The 22560-nt window shown below is 50.9% G+C and overlaps 1 protein-coding gene across 3 annotated transcripts in view; it reads left to right on the forward strand.

Annotated features, from left to right (window-relative positions):
- Positions 1-22560, forward strand: part of Nfatc1 (nuclear factor of activated T cells 1) — a 110469-nt gene that overhangs the window by 34226 nt on the left and 53683 nt on the right. For all 3 annotated transcript variants that reach the window (XM_057788747.1, XM_057788749.1, XM_057788748.1), the window contains exons 4-6: positions 11155-11357; positions 13863-14035; positions 15726-15866. In XM_057788747.1, coding sequence (XP_057644730.1) covers positions 11155-11357; positions 13863-14035; positions 15726-15866 — 517 coding nt within the window. The remainder of the gene's footprint in view (positions 1-11154; positions 11358-13862; positions 14036-15725; positions 15867-22560) is intronic.

Raw genomic sequence — 22560 nt, forward strand, 5'->3', positions numbered from 1 at the left:
GATAGTATCTGCGCATCACACACAGGCCCGCTCTGCTTGAATAATTGATAGGCCACTGACATATGAACACTCAGAAGCTGGTCAGTTCCTAACATTTAGGTTTGCAGCATGGGGCTTGCCATTTAGAACAGGGACCAGAGGAGCCCCTGCCTGGCCATGAAGGATTCAAGTCAAAGAAACACAGATAGTGACCCAGACAGGTGACCCAGCACTCAGCATGCATAAGTAATATACTCTCAGGATACAGACAATCTGTACTTGAGATTCTAAAGAAACCAGGGCAGTGTCATAGAGGAAGCCATCATAAGCCTTGGCTTGTGTTCACACACCAGGGCCAGGCAGAGGCCAGTGGGATCTCATGGCCTTAGGGACCCTTCAGAGGTCACTTAGCTTGCTCCCTCCCATATAGATTTATGACAGATGATTTTTCTGTCATACATGACATTTGGCAGCTGAGGACGTCCACTGGGGGATGACTTGCATTTCTCAGGTTGTTAAAATTGTCTTTGAGCCAGGCTGTTGTTATAATTACGTTTCTTTCTTGGTGGTGTCTTTCCTCAAGTCCCAGGGGAGGTTGAGAGTGGTGAAAATACTGTGGAAGGGGGTTGGTGAGGGTGTCTGACCTGTGGTTAGAAGGTCATTTGGTTCAGTGGCCTGGGATGCTCTGTCACGTGTGAACCTGCTTTCCCCAGTCTCCCAGGCTTCTCCTCTGGAATGTGCACACCTGGAGGCCAACAGAGCCAGGGTCCTTCAAGGGCCAGTGAGGGGTTTTGCTAGGTGTTCTGGTCAAAGCAGCAGGGCAGGGGTGGGGGTGGGGGTGGAGGTGGGGTATAAAATGCAGCACTTCACTCTGCCTGGGGCACAAGCTGTTAAAACATACACATCGCAGAGGTTAAACTGCAGCCTTGACCCCAAAGCAGAAACGTGCTGGCCCTGGTCTGCCCAGAGTCAGCCGACTCCATGAGGCCTGGATTAATTTTTTATGGATCTGAATGGACAGTGCACGGAGTCCTCTCTTCTTTCAGGGCCTTTCAATGCAAACGTTTTCCAGTCCCTGCCCACCACGCACAGGCTGACTGTTGGTCACTTAGACGTTGCTTCTCCCTTCCACACGTACCCTCAGCCCCCAAGTCCATTGTTCAGAAAGCACAAGGGTTTCACGAGAATGCCCCTTTGCTCACTGCAGCTTTGCTTACCATACAAGCTCCCAGTGGCACAGCTAAGGGTCAACAGACAACTGGTGGTGAGAGACGAGTTGTACCGGGAAGACCTCTGGGGACAGCTCCCACACCAGTGTGACAGTGGAGTGGAGATGGCCCTGTCGGCTTGCTCTGTCTACAGCAGTGTGATTGGAAAACTTCTCTGGCCTCTGTTTAGTTGCGTGGATGTACTCAAGGCTGGGGCTTCCTGTGGCTCTCGGTATCTGTGTGTGAGCTTGTTTCAGAACCCTGCTGACATCTTGGGCATGAAAACTGCAGCTGGCTCTCTAGTTGCATGCCAGCAGAGCTTGTTCTTAGGGTCCAGATGAGACAGGCCCAGTCGAGCCCCTGTCCTACCCTGGGATTTCAGCTGCCGAACTGGGGTGCCGTGAGATGAAGAACATGACTGGTGACGAAACAAGAACCAGCATCTCTAGCAACAGTGACCAGGAAGAGGCATGTCTCCAGCTGGCTCCTGGACGTGCATGGACCCCCTTCCTGGTGACTCCGTGGCTTTCACTGGCCCCGAGGACCTATAGGCACCCCGAGTGGAGTGTCACAGTCTACCCCTGAGCAGCTGTTCAGATGTGAAGAACATACAAATAGCAGGAGTGGAGTTAGACTGTAGACAGTGTTCTCTTGGGAGTCGGTCAGGGAAGGACTGGTGCTTTCTCTCTGAGTCTGTTGTGTTACTGTCCCCACTGTGGGGCCACCATGGGAAGTAGGGGTACAGAGAGAGACTATTTTTGTATGCCTGCCCTGGCCCAGCGAGCTCTTTTTCTGCCACCTGGGAGAGGAGAACACTGGGCTCCTTCCTGTGTGGATGGAGGCAGTTGGCTCTATATCAGCACAGAGGGCCACAGGCCTGTCCTAGGCAGCCACACAGAGTCCCCACCTCACTGGTCATGTGAGTAGATGCCCTCAGCATGGAACTCAGGGCCAAGAGATGGGGCAAAAAGAGAGCCGGTGCCTCTGGTGTGACACACAGGATCTGGGTAGCATCATGGGACCACTGCAACTAGAAGCCTTGGTAAGCTTTAAGTATCTTCAATCCTTCCTATCACATCCCAGCCCTCCATCCTCCCTTGACATTCCTGGGGCCCTAATAGTCTAATGGCAAGGCTCAAATTCTCTTACATTTACTCCGTGCATGCTTAATGCATGCCCTGAGCCCTGGTAGCCACACTGTAAACAGCAAAATTCACCGGTATGTTGGCACCCACAGGCTGGACTCTACAAGCTGGAGGGGTCGGGGTTCAGGACAGCAGCCATATTCTCTGGGGTTTCCTTGCATGTCTGGGTCTGAAATCCCCACAGTGGTATGTTGCTCCTGAGGGGCCTCCGCCCTGTGTACAAGGTAAGCACTAGCCTAGAGTGTCAGTGTGGAGCCTGGATAAGTCCCAGGAGGGTGGACAGGCGGCTGCTTCCGAGTCCATTGGGTCTAGTCTATGAGGGAGGGAGGGAGGAGCCTATGTTGGGAGTTTCTGTACCTGCTCACCAGCTTTGCAAACGGAATCTGCTAGCTTTTGGTGCCTCTTTCCTTGGATTTGGGTGGACAAATTTGGGTGGGTAAAGGCTGCCATCTGCAGGGCCAGCCTCAGGGATGCTAAATGCCATGCGTCACACAGAGATGATCCAGGTTGGTATGCAGGGGGCTGATTGGGCTGTGATCCTGGCCATGTTGACAGTTCCTAAGGACACCCAGGCCCTGGGGGCTCTCTAAAGCCTGCTTTAGGTCGCAGAGAGGTGAGCAGTGAGGTCCGCCCCACCTGTATGTTGCCCGAGTTTGTGCCTTTCTTTGTCCCCCGGCCCCTTTTGACCCCTCAGGCCTGGCGGGAATCAGCCCTGCCCAACAGTCCCACTGAGCCTGTGCAGAACAGATGGGCCCTGATTCGATCACACGTCCTTGATTTAATATCCCCACACTACCTTGCTGATGCCCAGATCTTGAAGGGTGATCCCATCCACTTCCATCCAAGAAACCTTCAAGTAAGGGGCATTTCCAGCAAGGGTGGGAGTGGGACTCCCACTCTCCCAAGCCAGCATGCAAGGCAGGAAGGTGGCCATTGGAGAAAAGCAGGGGTGCTGGCCTAAGATGCACAGCCGGGTGCATCCAGGCTGTGGATATGAACAACATTCCTCCGATGTCCATTCTGAGCTGTTCTGTGGCTCCTACCTGACAGGTCATAGAATTCATATCTGATGGTGGTCTGAGGCTCAGGCCATGTCCCCCTACCCCACCTCCTGTCTGCCCCAGCCTTCTTCAGGCCAGGAGAGGAAACATGAAATTTGTGAGGGAATTATTTCCTGGGATGGGGCCAAAGTTCACTTTCCAGGACCCTATAAGAAAGTGGATCTGGACCCTTTGACCCCAGGACAGGCAGCACTTGAAGCATCTGCAAACGCGCTCTCTGAACATGTGCAGTGTTTCAGGGGGCCATGGATGAAGACGACAGGGAGCCAGGGTTCTAAAACCTGACCGGCCAAACACCTCACCAGTTCCAGCTGCAGGCGAGCCATGAAGCTCATGGTCCATCTCTGAAAGCCGTGGAGTGTGGCTTCCTCCATGAGAACCTGCACTAGGGCGTTTTATCTGAGAAACTGTACCAGATGCTGGGGAGGGGCTAGTCCTAGGACGTGGGAGGTTGGATTCAGGGCTCAATAAAGAAGGAAAGGCATGCTTGAGTCCAATGCTTCCATAGACAGCACATGCTTTCTCATTGGGGCTTCAGGACGTCAGACTTTCTCCTCAGGAAAACTCTCCGCGGCACTGGGAATGAAGCTTGGGTCCTTGGGTGTACCAAGCAGGCATTCTGCCTCTTGAGTTACGCCTGCAGCTCTGAGACATCGTTGAGTAAATTAAGCAACTGATTATTAGAGGCCTGGATCAGCCTCAGGCCCTCAGCAAAGTGGGATGACTTTGCCGTGGGAATCAAGTCCCCGTGAAGGTGTGAGATGCAAAGTTCTCAGTGAGGGCCTAGCAGGCATCATCAGTGCGTGTGGTCTCTAGCTTGTATACCTTTGAAGTATTTACACAGACACGCCCATTTCGGTTCATTTTTTTATTAATTTGACTTCTCAGAAAGGTAGAGAAAGTGTGTACATGAAAAGACCTGAAGGAGCTACGTGCAGCCTCTCACGGTGTCCCTGTGTGGCCCTCAGCTTCGGGCTTTACCGGAAGGGGCCATGTGTATATGGCCACCGTCCCTTGGGATCTGGGGAACAACTGTAGGCCTCATTTTGTCTGTGTTTATAAAGATGGTTTTGGTCTTTAGTATGATGATTGTCTTCATGGGAAGAGTCCTCAGAATTATGTTGTATAAATGTCACATATGTGCAGACACAAAACCAAGTGCACACACTACCATAACCATGTGCTTGCTCACCCAGGCACACATTCATGAAACAAATTGCACAGGCTCCAAAACACATGTGTGCCCATACAATTCAGGGTCAAATGCACACCACATACACACATACCTACGTACATTCATAACATCCACATGTACACGAATCCCAATAGGTCATATTTACAGACACTATATGCTCATACATGTATAAACACATATATAGACATACACATGTCACATATATCAGTTTATGCACAAACACACACACATACACAGACTTGTACCTCCTGAAAGCCAGGGAATAGTTTCTGTGCAGACACTTAGTCACTAACACAAATTCTGTGGGTAGCCCATTGAGCAGCAGTGATGGTAACTTTGCTTTCTGTGCTAGGGAGCTGTGCCCGGAAGCTCTGCCCTGTACCTGCCTGCCTCATGGGGAAGCCCTGGGACCTTATGTCCTGAGCCCATTTGCTGGGACACAGGAGCTCAGGCAGTGGGTGTTCTCACCTAGCTAGGCAGAACAGGATAAGCAGTGTCTATCTGGCATCCTTCCAGGTGCTGCTGAGTACGTGAAGCTGTTTTTGTTTTTGTTTTGTTTTTGCAATATATGCTAGGCAAATCATTTACCACTGACCTACATTCCTAATCTCCCTTTTAACTTCTAATCTTGAAATAGCAGTCTCCTTGAGTTGCCCAAGCTGGCCTTGAACGCACTCTATAGCCCAAGCTGACTTTGAATGTGTGATCCTTTTGCCTCAGCTTTCTGAGTGCTGAGATTATGGTCCTGCACCACACAACCTGGCTCTGAAGTTGTGCCTTAATTGTCCCACTGAGTGTCTCCGAGGGGTCCTGACCCCACTGGTCACTCCTTTCCTCCCAGACAGGCACATGGTGGCATCTGGAGTGACAAACCGTTCTACAGCTGGCGATGTCCCGTGATGGTTGTTCTGAAGGGGGTCACCCATGGTTAAGAATAGCAGCTCCCCAGGGCTGTGCCTCTCGCTGAAGCTGGCGTGGTAGCCCCCACCTCACTAGAGTGACATTTGGCTCCCACCTTCTCAAGTTGTGAGACAGGAAGCTGGTTCAGACCTGGCTCCTGTGGGTGCATCGAGATCTCCAGGGCAGAGTGGTGAATTCCCAGGGTGCCTCTGTGCCCTGCCTGGAGACCAAAGCTCTGCAGTCTCCAGGAGAGGAAAATAGAGCTTCCAACAACAGAAAACTTCCCGTCTCCTGGCAGTGGTGTTTGTAATGAAGAGTTGGGCCTGAGAACAATCTGAGATAATGTGAGTTAGTACAACACACGAACTCTTGGTTAACCAAGTGGAGGGAACTGGGTTTAAAAACATAGTGAAACCCACCCTGGTGTGATCCTCAGCAGGAGGGAAGCGAGACCAGTGTGTGAGCCGATTTCTCTCGTCTTCGGGACGTGGTGGCATGTTCATGTTACTCAGGGTCTTAAATGCAAATTTCCCTTTAAGTTGATTATTTCAAGAGCACGTTATGTCCATGTGGAAGACTGTCACATGACCCTGTCCTTTGCTTAGTAACCAAGTCAGAATGGCTGGCTGAAAGGCAAACTGTTTTCCCCAGCTAATTGGCTCTGCTAATTCAGATCTTCCCTCCGCCGTGTAGGAAGGTGTGCACGCTGGCCCGACTCCAGCGCTGAATAAATTTGTCCTCCATCAGTCCGTTGGCCTGTCATTTCCCTGTGTAAGTGCTGAGGTGGCACAGAAGCTAAAAACAAACATTTTAATGTGCAGGAAACTGAGGAGTGCTTACGCCTTGCAAACGAAGTGATGCATTTTGCTTCGTTTAGAGGGAAGCCGAGGAGACTTGGGTTTGACAGGCAACTTTAGAGATGTAGTTCTGACAGACATTGTGGGAAGCCGGAGGGAGACGGTCCCTGCCGTGGGATGTGTGAGGCAGCTTAGATTTCGTCTCTTAAAGTGAACTTCGTGCTTTAAATAATAGATATTTACCTCCCAGGTTAAGCCTTAAATATTCCTATTTTCACTGAAATGGCATGTTTCTAAAGGATAAAATTATACCGTGTTCACTGCCTTCCATCCCGTAGGAAGCCTGGAGTAGCAGGGGTCCTGGGAGAATTTTCAGTTGTCATTTTAAAGTCATCTGACCCAAGCCAGACTTGGCCTTGGGCCTCTCTGAGGATTGCCCACTGAGAAGGTTTTGCTTATAGATTCATTTATATATTCTTGTGTTAAATTTCACAAGGTAGAATACTAACTGGCACAATTTGCCCCTGGATTTCTGATTTTTACTTATTTATTTACTTTAGTACATCACATTGTAAAAATATTCTAGCCCAATACAGAGTAGTGGTTTCTTAATGGATTTATCCCATTGCAAGAGGCAAGTGCCTGGCTCCCAGGTGTTGAGGGGCCTGGACCAACCAACCTTGGTTTCTGACCATTCTGGGCACTGTTTGCAGGGACTTTGTGCTCCACACTGAAGATTTAGACAGTTGCTAGCCTAAGGTGGCAGAGGTAGCTTTCTGTGTTCATGGCCTTGGGTGGGAGATTCTATGTAGTATCCATCCATTCAGCCAGCTAGGCCCACGGCAAACTGGGGAGAGATTCCTTGTACGCTTTGACTCACCAGACTTAATCAAGGGTTTTCACTGCTGTTGTCTCAGAATGGCTGGGTACCTGTGGTCTGCAGGCACCCTTCACACTCACATATATGTGCCCTTGGTGCTTAGCCCACCTGAAAGTATCCACGCAGGTGTTTAGTGACTCTGTCTGAAGTGATCAAGTTCATGGGTGCCGTGACTACACAACAAAATAAAAACAGATGCCTGGCCCGTAACTCCTGACCCAAGCCCAGAAGGAAATCTTTCCAACCTGACCTAGTGTCTATGAGTACACAGGGAAAGACAGACACAATTACACTGCCACACCAGACTGTCTCATGAAGGGGTTGACACTTATAAAACCCCCCAGATGATGGTTGGAGTCTGTCGGCTGCGCCGCATGCATCCAAGGCTCGTCACAGGACGAGCATTGATTTTAAGCATGAATCAGAGGTGCTCGTCATGCCGTGCAGAGGCCCGGGAGACAAAGATTCTCTTGGAGCCTCCTATGGTGTCAGGGAGTGGCTGGGCTGCAGATTCAGGCGTACCGCAACAGCATCTCCCACCTCTGCAGCACAGATTCTCCTGTCCACAGTTATGACGTCTGCATGGTGTCAGCCACAGGGATGGGTGGCTGTTTCACTCAGCCCCTCCACCATGCAGTTTGCTGTAAGCTCTTGATCCCCTGTCCTGTGTGGTGATTCACCATAGAGAACTGCTGTTCTCAGCCTCCAGATTCCCTTACATCTCCAGAAGTGAACCGGGGTAAGCTCCATCCCCGGCCCTCAGCTTGCTTGTGTAGACTTCTCTCCTGAATGCTGTCAGTAATGGACCATTTGACAGGATTCTTTTCTGGGAACTCAAATTCAGAAATAGTTTCTTTCCCTTTACAGGAACCAGAGGAGGGTCTGTATCTTTTGCTAATACAATGTGGAGGGATGGTTCCTACAGACTGAGCCGGGCTGTGGACACAGAGGTCTCTGGGCCATTCCTTACTCTCAAGCCTAAACCTTGCATGTCTGTATTGAGGAGTCTCTTGGGTTGGGGGGAGTTCGTAGGCTCACAGAAAGTTATCCCTACTTGCCTCTCAGGCCTTTGCGTTGGGAAAACAGAAGGTTTTGCTGAAGAAAATGTTGGGGTGCAGGGTCATCCCTCAGATGAATGCTCCTCACATTTGCCTTCTCAAAGTTGCCAGTGGCTATCACTTTGTATCAGCTCAGCAGGAAAAGGATAAAAGTCCCCCCAAGCCCATATGCAGGTCAGCCAGCCTCCATGTGGAAGCTTTCATTCCAGTCGTCAGTGGTGAGCCCTTTGTGGGGTTCCTAGTCCACCTGGCCTCCTTTGCTCTTGAGGCAACAAAGCCCTGGGCCTTTGCCCATTAGCCTCTGAGGAGTGGGGAACACATTTGTTCTTGCTGCGGCTGCTGGCACTGGGCTGATAATTGACCTTCAGGATCTTGGTGGTACCTGTTTGAAGTCCAGCCTTAGTCCCCAGTCCTTTCATCTTGGGTAGAGCTGGCACTGGCCGCATGCCACATGCTGGTGGATCACAGGACGGCTGTGCCTCTCCTAATGAGCCACTGGCATGCATCAGGCCAGAGGCAGTGGCTGAGGCCTTTGCGTGAGGGACATGCGAGCGGCCCGCTGCCTTGTAAAAACCCAATACCCAAGGCCCACATCAAAATCCAGCAGCAGCTAATTACACTGTCTGATTTTCTTGTTCCCATTCCTGGGTTTCTTTGTTTCCTTCCCAATGTTTTAAAATGAAAGGCACAACCCCTCTAAGAGCCTGTAAGGCTTACGTTGGAAAGGCAAGAGGTAGGTGGGTAGAGCCTGGAGTCCCCTGGACTCCCTCTCTTCCCTGTTGCCTCCCTGTCCTTTGGAAGGAATCTGTGGATCCGTTTCTTGTGCTGAGGTTTTTTCCGTTAGGTCTGTTTCATCACAGAGCTTCTTCCTCATTGCTTCATGATCCTCAGAGACTGCTGGCTGCCCTCTAGATGGGTGTTCATAGCCCTCCTGTTTGAGGGTGCTGAAACCAAACCCCTACACTCCAGCAACTCATTTCAGGTTCCCATCTACATGTCCCTCTTGACTCTGAGTTCCGTGTTTCAGGCCTCAGCCTCTCTACTCCACTGTGGCCAGGCTATTCCTGTGGCCTCCATGAAGGGCCCCAGTCTTAGCCCTTGGTGAAGTGGGTGACAGTGACTAGGGGAGGCTGTACTTTATCATAGACTAGAGCCTCGATGCTCATTGCAAGCACAGGTGCCCCCTGCATCCCGCAGTGTATGTCATCCAGTCCAGGCTTCTTTCAGGATAGTGGGGCACTATGGGACATTGTAAGCATGGCCCATGAGGTGGGCAGATCTCAATACTCTGAATAGAATGACTGGGAGGGGGCAGAGCTGCTAGGGGTGAGGAGGAGCCAAAGCCTTGCTGAAGATCGACTTCCCTCAGCTTGTGTGAGTCTCTCTGTCTCACACATTATCCCAGGATCCTCTGTGGTTGGGACCAGCATCACCCTGTGCTGGCACATCACCCGCACCTGTCTGGGCTGCTCGCATCATGCCTCATTGTTCATCATGTGTTTGAGTGGAGGCTGTAGGTCCTGGGCTCCTGGCCTGATGGACTTTGAGTTGTGACATTGGTGTTCTTGCTCATTCTGTGACTGTGACTTGTCTGAAAAGAGAATGACTTGTATCACGGTTGCTATTTTCAAAGAGACGAGAGAGAGCAGAAGAACTGTAGGAGAGTGAGCTTGCCCTACAGGACCAAGCAGTTCCAGGCCTGGTGGTATCTGAGTCCTCCAGACCTCCCCTGTCCTCACAGAGCCTTGGGGGCATCTTCCCACCCTGTGATATAGCACAGAGGGCCCCCATTTGGCCACAGTCTCCACGAGGATGACATTCGTTAGCTGATGACCAAAGGCAGTGCTGGAGATGGCACACACAGGGCTAATGCAGAGCTCTTGAGGGAGGGAAGGTGCATTGGGGACAAAGGAAAGTAAAGCTGATACCTGTGGTGACCCCACTTCTAAACTCTGGTCATTTATATTGAAGGATGGCTTTTTTTCTAGCACAAGGCCACATTATGGTTGTCCCCTGAAATGTAGGCCACCCATCCATGGCCTGCAAGAAGCATCTAGTTTTCTTGTCCTGGTTTGATTTATGCAGATATGGTAGGAAGGATAGTGGCTACGAGCATGGGCAGTTTCTCTGTGTCTTATCAGTGATGGCAAGATATTCTGTCTTCCTGACGAGCCAGCTGTGGGGCAGCAGAGCAACTGGCATCGATAGGATGTTTGTTGTTACCTCTTTCTGAAGGAGGGGTACACAGAGCAGCCATGAGAGGATGGCCTAGACACAGTTTGGTGTGTGTGTGTGTGTGTGTGTGTGTGTGTTTGTAACATTGCACTTGTTTGAACTGTATATAACTTTTGCATATGATGTACACACAATGTTTTATGGGAGTGTGTGTGATGGTGTACATGTGTGCACATTTGCACATTGCCTCTAGACATGCATGTGAGCTCATGTGCACACTGCCTGTCTGGTTATACCTGTTCAAAGGCATGTGTGAGGAGTGCATTTGTACACTGATGCATGTATATAAACATGTGTTATGATTGTTTGAAGATAGGACCAGGAATGTTCAAATTCTAATCTAGATTCCCAGGGCCTTTAGGATAGTGAGGTTTTATCTTATTTTTATTTTTTGAGATAGGATCTCACTGTGTAGCTCTGGCTGTCCAGACACACTCTATATAGACTCTGGCTGCCTGTGAACTAAGATCTGCCTGCCTTTGACCCGCAAGTGCTGGGATTAAAGGTGTGCACCACTGTGCCTTGCTGGATTTTGTATTATAATTTTAAGAAGTACTGATATTACACCCCACGAAGCTGAGGGACTGGGCATGGGGCACTGAGCACAGCTTTCCTTCTGAGCTTTCCCCTGCTGACGAATGGACCCCACTGTTTCTGTGCATGGAGCTCACTGGGAGTTCTTTGTTTTCCTGCCAGCTACACGGTTACTTGGAAAACGAGCCGCTCACGCTACAGCTGTTCATTGGGACGGCCGATGATCGCCTGCTGCGGCCCCACGCCTTCTACCAGGTCCACCGGATCACGGGGAAGACTGTCTCCACCACCAGCCACGAAGCCATCCTGTCCAACACCAAAGTCCTGGAGATCCCTCTACTTCCGGAAAATAACATGCGAGCCATGTAAGCTGAGTGGGGCTCCCTTGGGGATAGGCTCCCACTGTTGCCCCAGCTCCTGCCCTCTGCCCCAGCTTCAGCGCTCTGCCCCAGCTCCCGCGCTCTGCCCCAGCTCCCGCGCTCTGCCCCAGCTCCCGCGCTCTGCCCCAGCTCCCGCGCTCTGCCCCAGCTCCCGCGCTCTGCCCCAGCTCCCGCGCTCTGCCCCAGCTCCCGCCCTCTGCCCCAGCTCCCGCGCTCTGCCCCAGCTCCCGCCCTCTGCCCCAGCTTCAGCGCTCTGCCCCAGCTCCCGCGCTCTGCCCCAGCTCCCGCCCTCTGCCCCAGCTCCCGTGCTCTGTCCCAGCTCCCAGGGCTCTGCTCCCAGGCCCCAGGCCCTGTAGCTCAGACCTGAAGGAACTTTACAATTATTTGCGACAACAGATTTGCTTCATTCTGGGTTTTCAGTTGCTATGTAGTGTGCCACCTATGAGAACTGTCTTGGTCACAGAGCTGTAAACGCTACCCCCAGCGCCTGCATTTGGCGCCTAAGCACAGCACCTGTTTACTTCTGAATGCAGCCGCGCTCATTCAAGAAAAGGTTGAGATAAACACCGAAAAGGTAGAGAGGGCAACACCTCTGAATTGTGTTTTCAGTGAAAGTTGCCAATGTGGCTGATGTGGCCAGCTCTGGTGCACAAAGCCCATACGGCACACAGTTAGCTTAGAAAGGAATTCGTTAGAGCACATCACATAGTATGACGTTTTGAGGGCCCCAAACTGTGAGTGGAGCAGAGAGAACTTGTGTTCTGGTAGTTCTCATGGGAGTTACACTGAACCGGGACCCCAGACTGGGGACGGATGACAGCACACATGTAGGCCGTGTGAAAGCCTGAGCCTTACATGCAAAGGCTATGGGCATGGGTGAATTTGGGGTGTGTGTTCACACATGAGGAGGCCAGCATGGGGAGGGAAGGGCAGAAGACAGGCAGCTAGTGTGGTTGTATCACGCAGTACTTTGTGTGTGTGTTGATAAGTTCTTCATAACGTTAAGCCTTCTAAGCCCATGGCAAAGGGTGAGCTCTCTGTGTGCATCATCCTCTCAGGGATCCCAGGGCTTTACTGATCAGGACTTCACTGTCAGCCCCTAGGTTCCCTTCTCTAACTGTATAATCCAAACTTCCCAAGGACAGGACAGAGCCAGCGCATCTCGGAGGAGCCAGGCTCAGCCACAGCTGCTGGGGCCACTGTGACACAGCATGCTCCAGCAGGGGACCAGGGAGCAGCCATCAGCTAACACAGCCACATAACGCAAGACATACTCTAAAGGCTACGTGTGTGTGTGTGTGTGTGTGTGTGTGTGTGTGCTGAGCTACAGGGCCCCATACAACTGCTTGGCATGGGAGGCACATACTTATTCTCTTCTTGTATGGGGGAAGGAAAGGTACTGGTTTTATTATATCAAGATTTTTGTCATATTTGGAACATTTTACTGGACTCTAGATTTGAATGAGATTATGAAGTAAAATGAAATTATGTGAAACCCTAGAAGACAAGTTTTACAAATCATAAAAGATATCAAAGTGAACAAAGAGAATAATATTTCAGGCCTTGAATACATTGGCTAGAGCATGACAGGACACACAGGGAGGTGGAGCACAGCAGGATGCACAGGGAGGTGGAGCACTGCAGGACGCACAGGGAGCGGAGCACTGCAGGACGCACAGGGAGCGGAGCACGGCAGGACGCACAGGGAGGTGGAGCACGGCAGGACGCACAGGGAGCGGAGCACGGCAGGACGCACAGGGAGGTGGAGCACGGCAGGACACACAGGGAGGTGGAGCACGGCAGGACACACAGGGAGGTGGAGCACTGCAGGACACACAGGGAGGTGGGGCACTGCAGGACACACAGGGAGGCATATCCTTCTAGGCTTTTCCTCTCAGAGCTGTTCTGGAGTGTCTGTGATGTCTGGGACAGAGACTGTCTGGTCTCCAGGGGATGGAGCACTGCAGGACACACAGAGGTGGAGCACTGCAGGATACAAAGGGAGGCGGGACACTGCAGGACACACAGGGAGCGGAGCACTGCAGGACACACAGGGAGTGGAGCACTGCAGGACACACAGGGAGGTGGAGCACTGCAGGATACAAAGGAAGGCGGAGCACTGCAGGACACGTAGGGAGTGGAGCACTGCAGGATACAAAGGAAGGCAGAGCACTGCAGGACACACAGAAAGGCACACCCTTCTAGGCTTTTCCTCTCAGAGCTATTTTGGAGTGTCTGTGATGTCTGGGACAGCGACTGTCTGGTCTCCAGGGGCCCCAGGTGGAGACTATGGTCTACATAACTGCTCAGTTCCCATCCTCTGACATGCATAGATGCTGTAATCTTTCCCATAGGCTTCTCCTCAAGGAGGCCTGCACAGCATGAACAGGCTAGGACGGCTAAGTCTTTTGGCCTGGCAGCCAGATGGCTGATGCATCTCATATTCGGTGCTGAGATTTAAAGACAAGTCATGGCTTTTGTTTCTGGCAGCATTGACTGTGCTGGGATCCTGAAGCTCAGAAACTCGGACATAGAGCTGAGGAAAGGGGAGACAGACATCGGGAGAAAGAACACCAGGGTGCGGCTGGTCTTCCGCGTTCACATCCCACAGCCCAATGGCCGCACGCTGTCTCTCCAGGTGGCCTCAAACCCCATCGAGTGCTGTAAGTAGAAGTAGAATGAGCTGTAGTTATAACTCGTGAACTGAACTGTGCCATCGAAGGTCTGCTTCAGCCCACTTGACTGCTGCATCACCATAAGGGTGTCTGGCTGGGGTACATATCCCACATGAAGCTGGTTAGTACCTGACCAGAGTACACAACGTTCCTGTCCCTGGCAACTACAGACATTAAAAAAAAAAAAAAAAAAAAAGTTGGCCATGAAGCAGTCATGTTGACTGTATCTACATTTATTCCCTCTTTATTTGGGGGGAAATTGGGAAAAGGAAGTTTGGCTTTGCAGTCACCAGACTGGGCAAGGGGAAACAATTCCTCCCTATCCTTTCCTTTTCCTCTTCTGCGTTCTGCTCTTCTTCTCTTTTCTACCCAGTTCCTCTTTTCCCCCTTCTCTTTGCTACCTGCATCTCCCTTATTCTCCTTCTCTTCTCTACTTTTCCCATCTCCCCAGTCCGTGTGTGTGTGTGTGTGTGTACATGCTCACACATGCACACACTTCTGGGGATGGAACTCAGAGCTCCATGCATGGTAAACCAATGATCTGCTAGTAGACTGTACGCCATGTCCCAAACATGAATTTTGTAAATTCTCTACGGTTATCTTCCCTGGTGGTACCAAATTTTTGCCTTTAATATGGGTGGTGGCCACCAGACCAGCAACAGGTATGGCTATTGCCTTCTTATGCTCTGCTTGGCTGGTTTCTGGTTAACGAGCCTGGTCACTGCAAACCTGTTGGTTCCCATCCTGTCTACTTCCCTGCATGCTGAGAACTGGATTCATATGGGACCAGCCAGACCTCTGAGGAGAGACATAGTCTCTACCAGCCCTTGCTGCTTATTTTTGGTGCCTTCAGACTGTTTTGCCCCTCCCCAGCTCTCCTGGCTTTGTCTCCTAAGAGACTCCCACTGTGGGGTCTTTGGTTCCATGCTAACTCCCTATTCTACACACCCCACTGTCAGTGGCCCCCGGACTGTAGAGCAGGTCCACCTATGTGTCCAGCTAATCCCTGCTTCCCCCGAAACAAGTGGAACCTTCCACAGTCACACAAACTGAATCCATGTGGCTCTTCCCTCTGCCCCTTCTCTCTCAAGCCTCTGGAGACACAAATTTATAAGGCTGATCCTCTTCTCTGTGAGATGAACTCTTCGCTGCCCTGAACTGTGTGACTCAAGGTAGTCAAGGTCACCCATCTGACACAGATGTTAGAACGTCACGCCTCTCTCCAGGCCTCTGCAGCCTCCCTTGCATCTACTGCCCTCTTGAAGCTGCCAATATTCCATGTGGCCCCTCATGATACCTGTCAAGCTTTCCACTTTGCCCCTGCCCCCAGGCTCAGTCTAACACTAGAACCAGCTTTCCTATCCAGCTCTTCTGAGGGTCTCACTGCCCTCCCACTCCAGGAACCAGCATTAGGAATCTCCGATCCTATTGCTAGCAGCTTCTGAAGATAGTGTTCCATTCTACCGTGGACCATGTCCTGATGGGGTGCTGCTATACTCCTGACCAATTGGAGCAGCACATCTCTGGTAGTCCACATAACACAGTTTGAGACCCTCTACAAAGTTTAGGGCTTGGTCAGTCCCATATGTCGAACGGCAGCATACAGGGCCCAGCATTCCAGCCAGGGTTCCTCCAGGCAGGAAAGACTGTTTTACAACTATGACCTCTTCTGATACAGCCCAGCGGTCGGCCCAGGAGCTGCCCCTTGTGGAGAAGCAGAGCACCGACAGCTACCCAGTCATTGGCGGCAAGAAGATGGTGTTGTCTGGCCATAACTTTCTGCAAGACTCGAAGGTCATTTTTGTGGAGAAAGCTCCAGGTATGTTATCCAGGATCATGGGTGAGCTCCTGCTCTGGGTGCTGATGGGAACTGGCTCCTGGTTAGCAAGATATAGATTCTCCACCTGCATGATCCGTTTGCAGAAGGGTGTTTGGTCTTAGCATGGGCAGTCACCAGGCTCTGTATAGCCTGTGATTGCATCCCCTTTGCGGTTTTGTGTTACTGAAAGTCAGATGAAAGCTCCCCTTGGCATCTGCAGTCCCAGATTGGAGTTAAAGAAGCCTGAAGGCTGGGTATTTCAAAGGTACTTGCTTGGGGTCGTCTGGTTGCCTAGAGTGGAGACCAGGCCTGGCACCTGTTTTTTGCTCTTCCAGCCCTTCCTCCTGGCTTCCTCCTCCCCATTTCCCTTTCGTGAGGGAGACCTCACTTGACTTCTCTAGGAAGTCAGTCCCCTAAGCAAGTGCCAGTTAGTACCATAGTGGATTTAAGTATGAACCTGCTGACCTTCTTGGTGTCCATATCATGGACATCACAGCCCAGGACGGTACTCTCTTTGTCACTGGAACCTTCAGTGCCACAGCCATGTGTGTGAGTGTCCGTCCATCTCCATGGACCCCTGTACCCTATAAAGATCTCCACGAGAAGACAGAACATGATACTGGCACTTATAGAAGGAGACAGCAGTTTTGTATCCCGGCCGATCAGACTCAATCACACAGAAACTATATTAATTAAAACACTGTTTGACCAATGGCTCAGGTGTATTTTTAACTAGCTCTTACATCTTAAATTGACCCATTTCTAGTAATCTATATATTACCGTGGGGCTGTGGTTTACTGGTAATGTTTTCCTTCGGTGGCTAATGGCATCTCTTTTACTCTGCCTACTCTCTTTCTATATCTCTGGATTTCCTGTCTGCATTTACCCTGCTAAGCCATTGGCCAAAACAGCTTTATTCATCAACACATACGCTAAGGGACATCTCACATCAGGCACTGTCTCAGCTATAGCTTTCTTCTCACACTGTTTCATAATGGAAATATCTTATTAATTGCAGATATTGGGAATCAGAAAGGGTGATGTCCCGAAGAGTTGTGTGAGCTGTGTATTTTCTTTACATCTGGAGCCATTGTGTCTGTGTAATCCACGGGCCAAGAGGGCAGCCCAGGTCACTTCATTTGGACACTGGGCCAGTTGCTTATCATTTCTGGAACAGTGGGGACCCTTTCTGACTTCAGATGGAGGCAGCAACTTGGTAGAGCTGTGCTGACCAAAGAGGCTGCTGGGCACAATAGAAAGACCCTAGTCCACTGATACTCAGTTTTAAAGAACAAGGGGTAAGCTCGGCATGAGCCTCTCGGGTGGCTGTGGGTAGGTGTGCACTGACCCAGAGGTCCTCAATTGTCCTCCTCTACAAACGCTGTATGGCGTTTTGAATTTTGGACCCAGGTCTTCCAGATGGCATTTCTCAGGTATGCCACATGGGCAGCCCGGGCTGCATCTACTCAAGGCGGGAGTGTTAAAGACTTTTCCTCCTTTCTTACTTACCCACTGGAGTTTTCTTGCAGGTGGTCAGTCGGTACTTACCCTAATCACCAGAAAGCATGGAGTCATTCAATAGCCTCCATAATGGGATCTTGATTTTGTGCCATTCACAGGAAACTTAAGCACTTCAATCAACATAGGCTTTCAGATTTAACTCAGCTCGCCTCTGTAATCGTGCATATAATTGGAAAATATGTTTTAAATTATAAAGAAAACCCAACTAAGTACAATGATAAAGAGAAATTAGCAGTGCCCACACCCTTCTCTGGGGAGGTTCATTCTGAAACCATTTGACCTTCAGAACCTCGGGTACACCTCCCTGTCGGACGAGGAGCACAGACTTAATGCCTGCACTCTGCACAGAGTACATCTCTGTGCTCAAACCGAGGACAGCCATGCCTCCCCCCCCAATCCGGCCTTGTCACAAGCAGGATCCAGACAGCTTTCCTGCCTGTTTGTAGTTCTTCAGGATGGGGAAGCCTAGGATGGTGCCTCCCACATTGGAGAACTGATCAGAGCTGTAGACTTGGCAGTTCTCAGCCAATAGCAGGCAGCTGGGTCAGAGCCTGGCATGGTGCAGCAATAAGGGTGCAGTGGCAAGATTCACCTTTCTGCCTACTAAGTGAGAAGCCCTCCACAAGCCCCCACTTCACCAATTGTTCCTGCCTTCAAGCTAAGCCCACGAGGTTGCATGCTGGTTCCCTGACTTACTCTCCCAGGTTGCAGGTGATCTCTAGTATGCATAAGGCATGCAATACATGAGTAGCTATCACCAATGCATACAGCACTGTGAGCTTTGGCATGTGGGAACACTGCAGTTCTTTGTCTAGACGATGTTTGTTGTTTCGTTTTTTTATAATTAGATTATTTGCGTATCCACTCAGGTGTGTTCATGCAAATGGTATTTTTCTGAAGGAAGGAAACCAACATCTGCATAATTCTCTTCCTCTACAGTTGGTTTTCTAAGCAAATGCCATCACTAACCTACCATACCATGTGAGGTATGTAGAGACTAACTTTTTCTAGTTGTTTCTTTCTGAGAAACCACTAAATTTAATTTGAATTAATAGCAGAACTGGACTCTTGTCTTCTGATAGTATGTCTGGTCCATTTTAAAGTTCTGTTTTTAAACTGCTGCTTGCAGGAGGACCACACTGGGGTGCGAGGAGCCACAGCTGTGTGGAAGCTGCGAGTTGGGCAGTTGTTACCCTCTCTGGAAGAGGCCACCCCTGTGGCTGTGACCATTGTTGAGTCAGGCAATTGGGACTACAGCCAGGGTTGTGTTCTAATGTTACTTCCCTGTGTGATCGATGCAGGATGCCTGTGTCACAGGTACCCTGCTATTCTGTGGGTCACCATCCAGTGCTCCGGGCACAATGTTCAATGACTCAAAGATTCTGTGTATCCATCAGAGCGGTTCCCCTGCCCGGAAGGCCGTGGGAGTTGGGGCGTTTCTGCTGCAGGGACTTGGGTAGGGGTGGTGGAGCCAGTGGCTAGCTCCTGCACCATGCACACCTCACTTTGCCTCTGCACTTAGCAGTTAAGGGAAGTTACCCTATGGTTTCTGAGGCTGGCCCCTACCATGGTCGTCCGTTGATGCTCTCTGAGAGGGATTGATACCACAGGGCATTAAGCAGCCTGACTCTGGCTTATCCACAATGGAGAGGCTGCGGCTCTTCTCCGGCCTCCTCATCATGTTAGGCAATTGGTTACTGGTTGAAATGAGCCTTTCTTTCAAGGGTGAAGGTCAAAGGTTTATTCCTGAGTATCAGGGAACACTGCCGGATGATGTAAACCCTTGGAGGATATTTGCTCAGGAAGCAGGGGTAGAAGGTGAGGTGTGTGGGCATTCACATGGGTCCACACGTCCTTCCAGATGTTGTGGCAGACTTTCGACCCATTCACTCCAAATGCCGCAGGTGTCTGTCATGGGAGATGACAAGCCAGCTGTTTGCCCGAGTATGACTGTGTCTTCAGACATGCAGCCTGGGGGGCATGTTTGAATGTGAATGAGAGCCCCCGATCCCTGAGCAGTGAAAACGAGAGGCATCTTCCTGAGGCAGGCTCGCTCTTCATTGGAGAGTGACCCAAGGAGAGCAGAAGGTACTGGTTTCTAAAGCACCACCCAGCTCTGGATGTTGGCATTGCATTCAAAGTTTATACACTCACTTTCTGCTCTGTTTAAAAACCTTATTGAAGCCTGCTTGGGCTTCTATTACTGCATTGAAACTGCCGTCTGAACACCCGAACCCCAACACAGATAGATGACACCTGACCCTCCTCATGCCATCTTCTGCACTCAGTGCCACTGCCCTCTGAGGCCCTGAGATATGTCTGTCTCCAAAGCACAGACCTGGTATGCTCTGCTGCCCATGGATCTACTTTCCCGGCTGACCCTTCCTGGGTTGCTTGGGAAGGTGTGGGTGCAGGGACACAGGCATGGTTAGGCTGATTCTGGAGCATGCAAACAGAAGGTAGAGTTAGGGAAACGGTGCAAAGTTGTCTTCTATGTTTCTTTCAATGGGCATGGGAAGGCGGAACTGGCAGGTGGGCACGTTCCATCCCTTTGAAGTAAGGCAGGTGCTTAGATGGGAATTGCATTTCCTTGCTAGCTGACTTTCCCTGTTCTTGCAGAGTAGGGAGGTTTGAACAGGCATGGTGATATGCTTTGTTGAGAACCAAAGAGAAGGTGACCGTGGGAGTGGAAAGTCTCAGGGTAGAAGGGCAGACATGGATCCTCCTGAGTCTAGGAGAATGTGTGTAGGAGAAAGCCAAGGGGGCCAAGAGACACCTGTTCACCTGGAGAATGGAGCAGAGATATTTCATCACGGTGTGTCTCTCTGGGAACAGAGCTGGTCCCAGGGCTGGCCAGAGGAGAAGGTGCTAACCTGGGGAAGAGAAACCTCTGGACAGCTGAAGACAGCAGGGCCCTGGGAGGGGTGGGGACCTTGGACTCTTCATGGGCCATGTGCTCTGACTCTCTGCAGACTTTCAGCCTGCATGTTAATTGTGATGCATTCCAAGGGATCTCTGTGTGGGTAGCACCCACTCCTGGCTAGAACACATAGCTGGGAACCTTCAGTCTCCAGTGCATATAGCTGACAGTCTTTGCTCATTTCTGTTTTATTTTTTAAAGTACGAGTCTGCTCATGATTGCAGACTTAAGGGCATACTGTCCCGTGTCTAGGAAACAGTCTCCAGGGAGATCTATGGCTTTAAGACAGTATGTAGGGAGTGGAGGGTGTCAGTATGGAGCTGTGTCCCTTCATGGGGTATGTGTGTCCGTATGTATATGATATGTGTGTATGGCAGTGTTTAATGTATAACCGAATGGGGATGAATGTGTATGTATGTCAGTGTGTCATGAGGTATGTGTCTGTGTCTGTGTGTGTGTGTGTATGTGCATGCGGTAATATTAGTATGTGCATGTGTGACGTGACCGAGTACCCCATTGGCCCCAGGTGGAATGTCCCTGCCACTTGCAGTGAAGAGCAGGAGCACCTCAAATTTTGTGACATCTTTCCACCATATGGCTGTTACAGTTAGAGACAACCAGCCATGTTTCATCCACTGTAGTTCCCACTGTTCCTATCGCCAGGCAGTCTCCTGCCTTCTATAATCTCCGTGCCTCAGCCATGTGGCCACAGAGACCTCGTCTCTTCTGCTTCCTCAAGAACTTCTGAAAGTCCCCCAGATGCAGCTTCCATGGGCTTTTTTACTCACCGGGTGTCTCAGGGTCAGCTGGAGGCATTACACATACCCTGAAGCGGTGACCAGCTGTAGGAAAATGCTTTCCTTTTTCCAATTCCCTGGCCGTGGTGCTGGGTTGGGCCAGATCAGAGGACAGCGTCTGCACATGGGCTCTGTACGTCATCAGCCCTCTGAGCGTGTGCTTGTTTTCATCATGGGCATAAAAATACCACTGTGCTGACCTGGTCAGGCAAGGCTCCACGTGGCTACCGTCCACGGTCACTCAGCAAGATTTGGGGAGAGAGCACCCTTGAAGTTCTGCCTCACAGACATGCCCAGCTCTACATGGTTCAAGAAATCACTGGCCCAGTGAGTAAAGGAAGCTGGGGGACTGGACCCAGAATCTTTTGCACTGACAGCATTTCTAAGAGCCTTAGGCGGAAATGAATTGTAAAGGCAATGATAGACCCACCTTGGGCATTCAGAAATTAGACACTGCCCAGAGGCCTCCGTGGAAGGAGGGGTCTGCCTTAGCTCCTGGTGCTGACAAGCTGTGTACGAGCTGTGTATCGCTGGTGGGCTTCCTGGGCAGTGTGATGGAAGCCACACAGGGTCCCTAAAATGACCAGCTGGTCCTTGACCGTCTTCTCCTCTGAGTGTTGTAAGATCCCATTTGGCTGTCACACTCACAGTCCCACTGAGTTTCACCTTTCTGCCTAGTGTCTGCAGACAACAAACAACCAGATCTCTCATGGGGTGCACTTCCCGTGGCTTTATGCTGTCTGCTCTGTGCCCAGGATGCGTTCGTTCATCTTGACGAGAGAGGTCCCTTTTCCACGAGCAGTGGCACAGGTGTGATGGGTGTGTCTTTGACGCTCTGGGACTGGAAGTACTCATTGGAGTGGCTGTGTGGGAGACGCTGGACTTCATGGGGTGGAGTACAGTGAGAGAATGAGGTGTGTGTGTGTGTGTGTGTGTAAGTGGGGGGGGGGGTCATCATGCAAGCGACCAGAGTGCTGGTTAGCCAAGCGACCTGTTGTGAAGGGCAAGCCTGGTCCTCAGCCCTCTGGCACCCTGCCTAACTGTGGATCCTCTTCCACACAGACTCCCACATGGCACCATGACTACCAGCCCCTTTCTCCCCTGGGACAGAGTGGCTGCTGAGTCACAAGCTTCAGGTGGTCTGTGTTAGCCACAAAGAGCCCGAGAAGCCATCAGCGCTTCTCCTCTCCATCCAAATGCCCGCTCCCCCCCGCCCCCCTCGGCACACCTTGTGGATTTGCCTCTGGGATACCTTTTGGCAGTATAGTCAAGATGGTGTCTGTGCTTTGCTGTCTTGTTTCTTTCACATGATGGCATTTTCATGCCCCTAGTAGTAGAGCCCAGTGCTCTGCTCATTTCTTTGACTGACCAGTACCTCCATGTGGCCAGTCCATATAGATAGGTTGTCCAGTAGATAGGCATGAGTTGCTCCACTCTCTGTGCTCGTCATGAATG

The sequence above is a fragment of the Chionomys nivalis genome, chromosome 14 (assembly GCF_950005125.1).
Source record: "Chionomys nivalis chromosome 14, mChiNiv1.1, whole genome shotgun sequence".
In the NCBI taxonomy this organism is placed as follows: Eukaryota; Metazoa; Chordata; class Mammalia; order Rodentia; family Cricetidae; genus Chionomys; species Chionomys nivalis.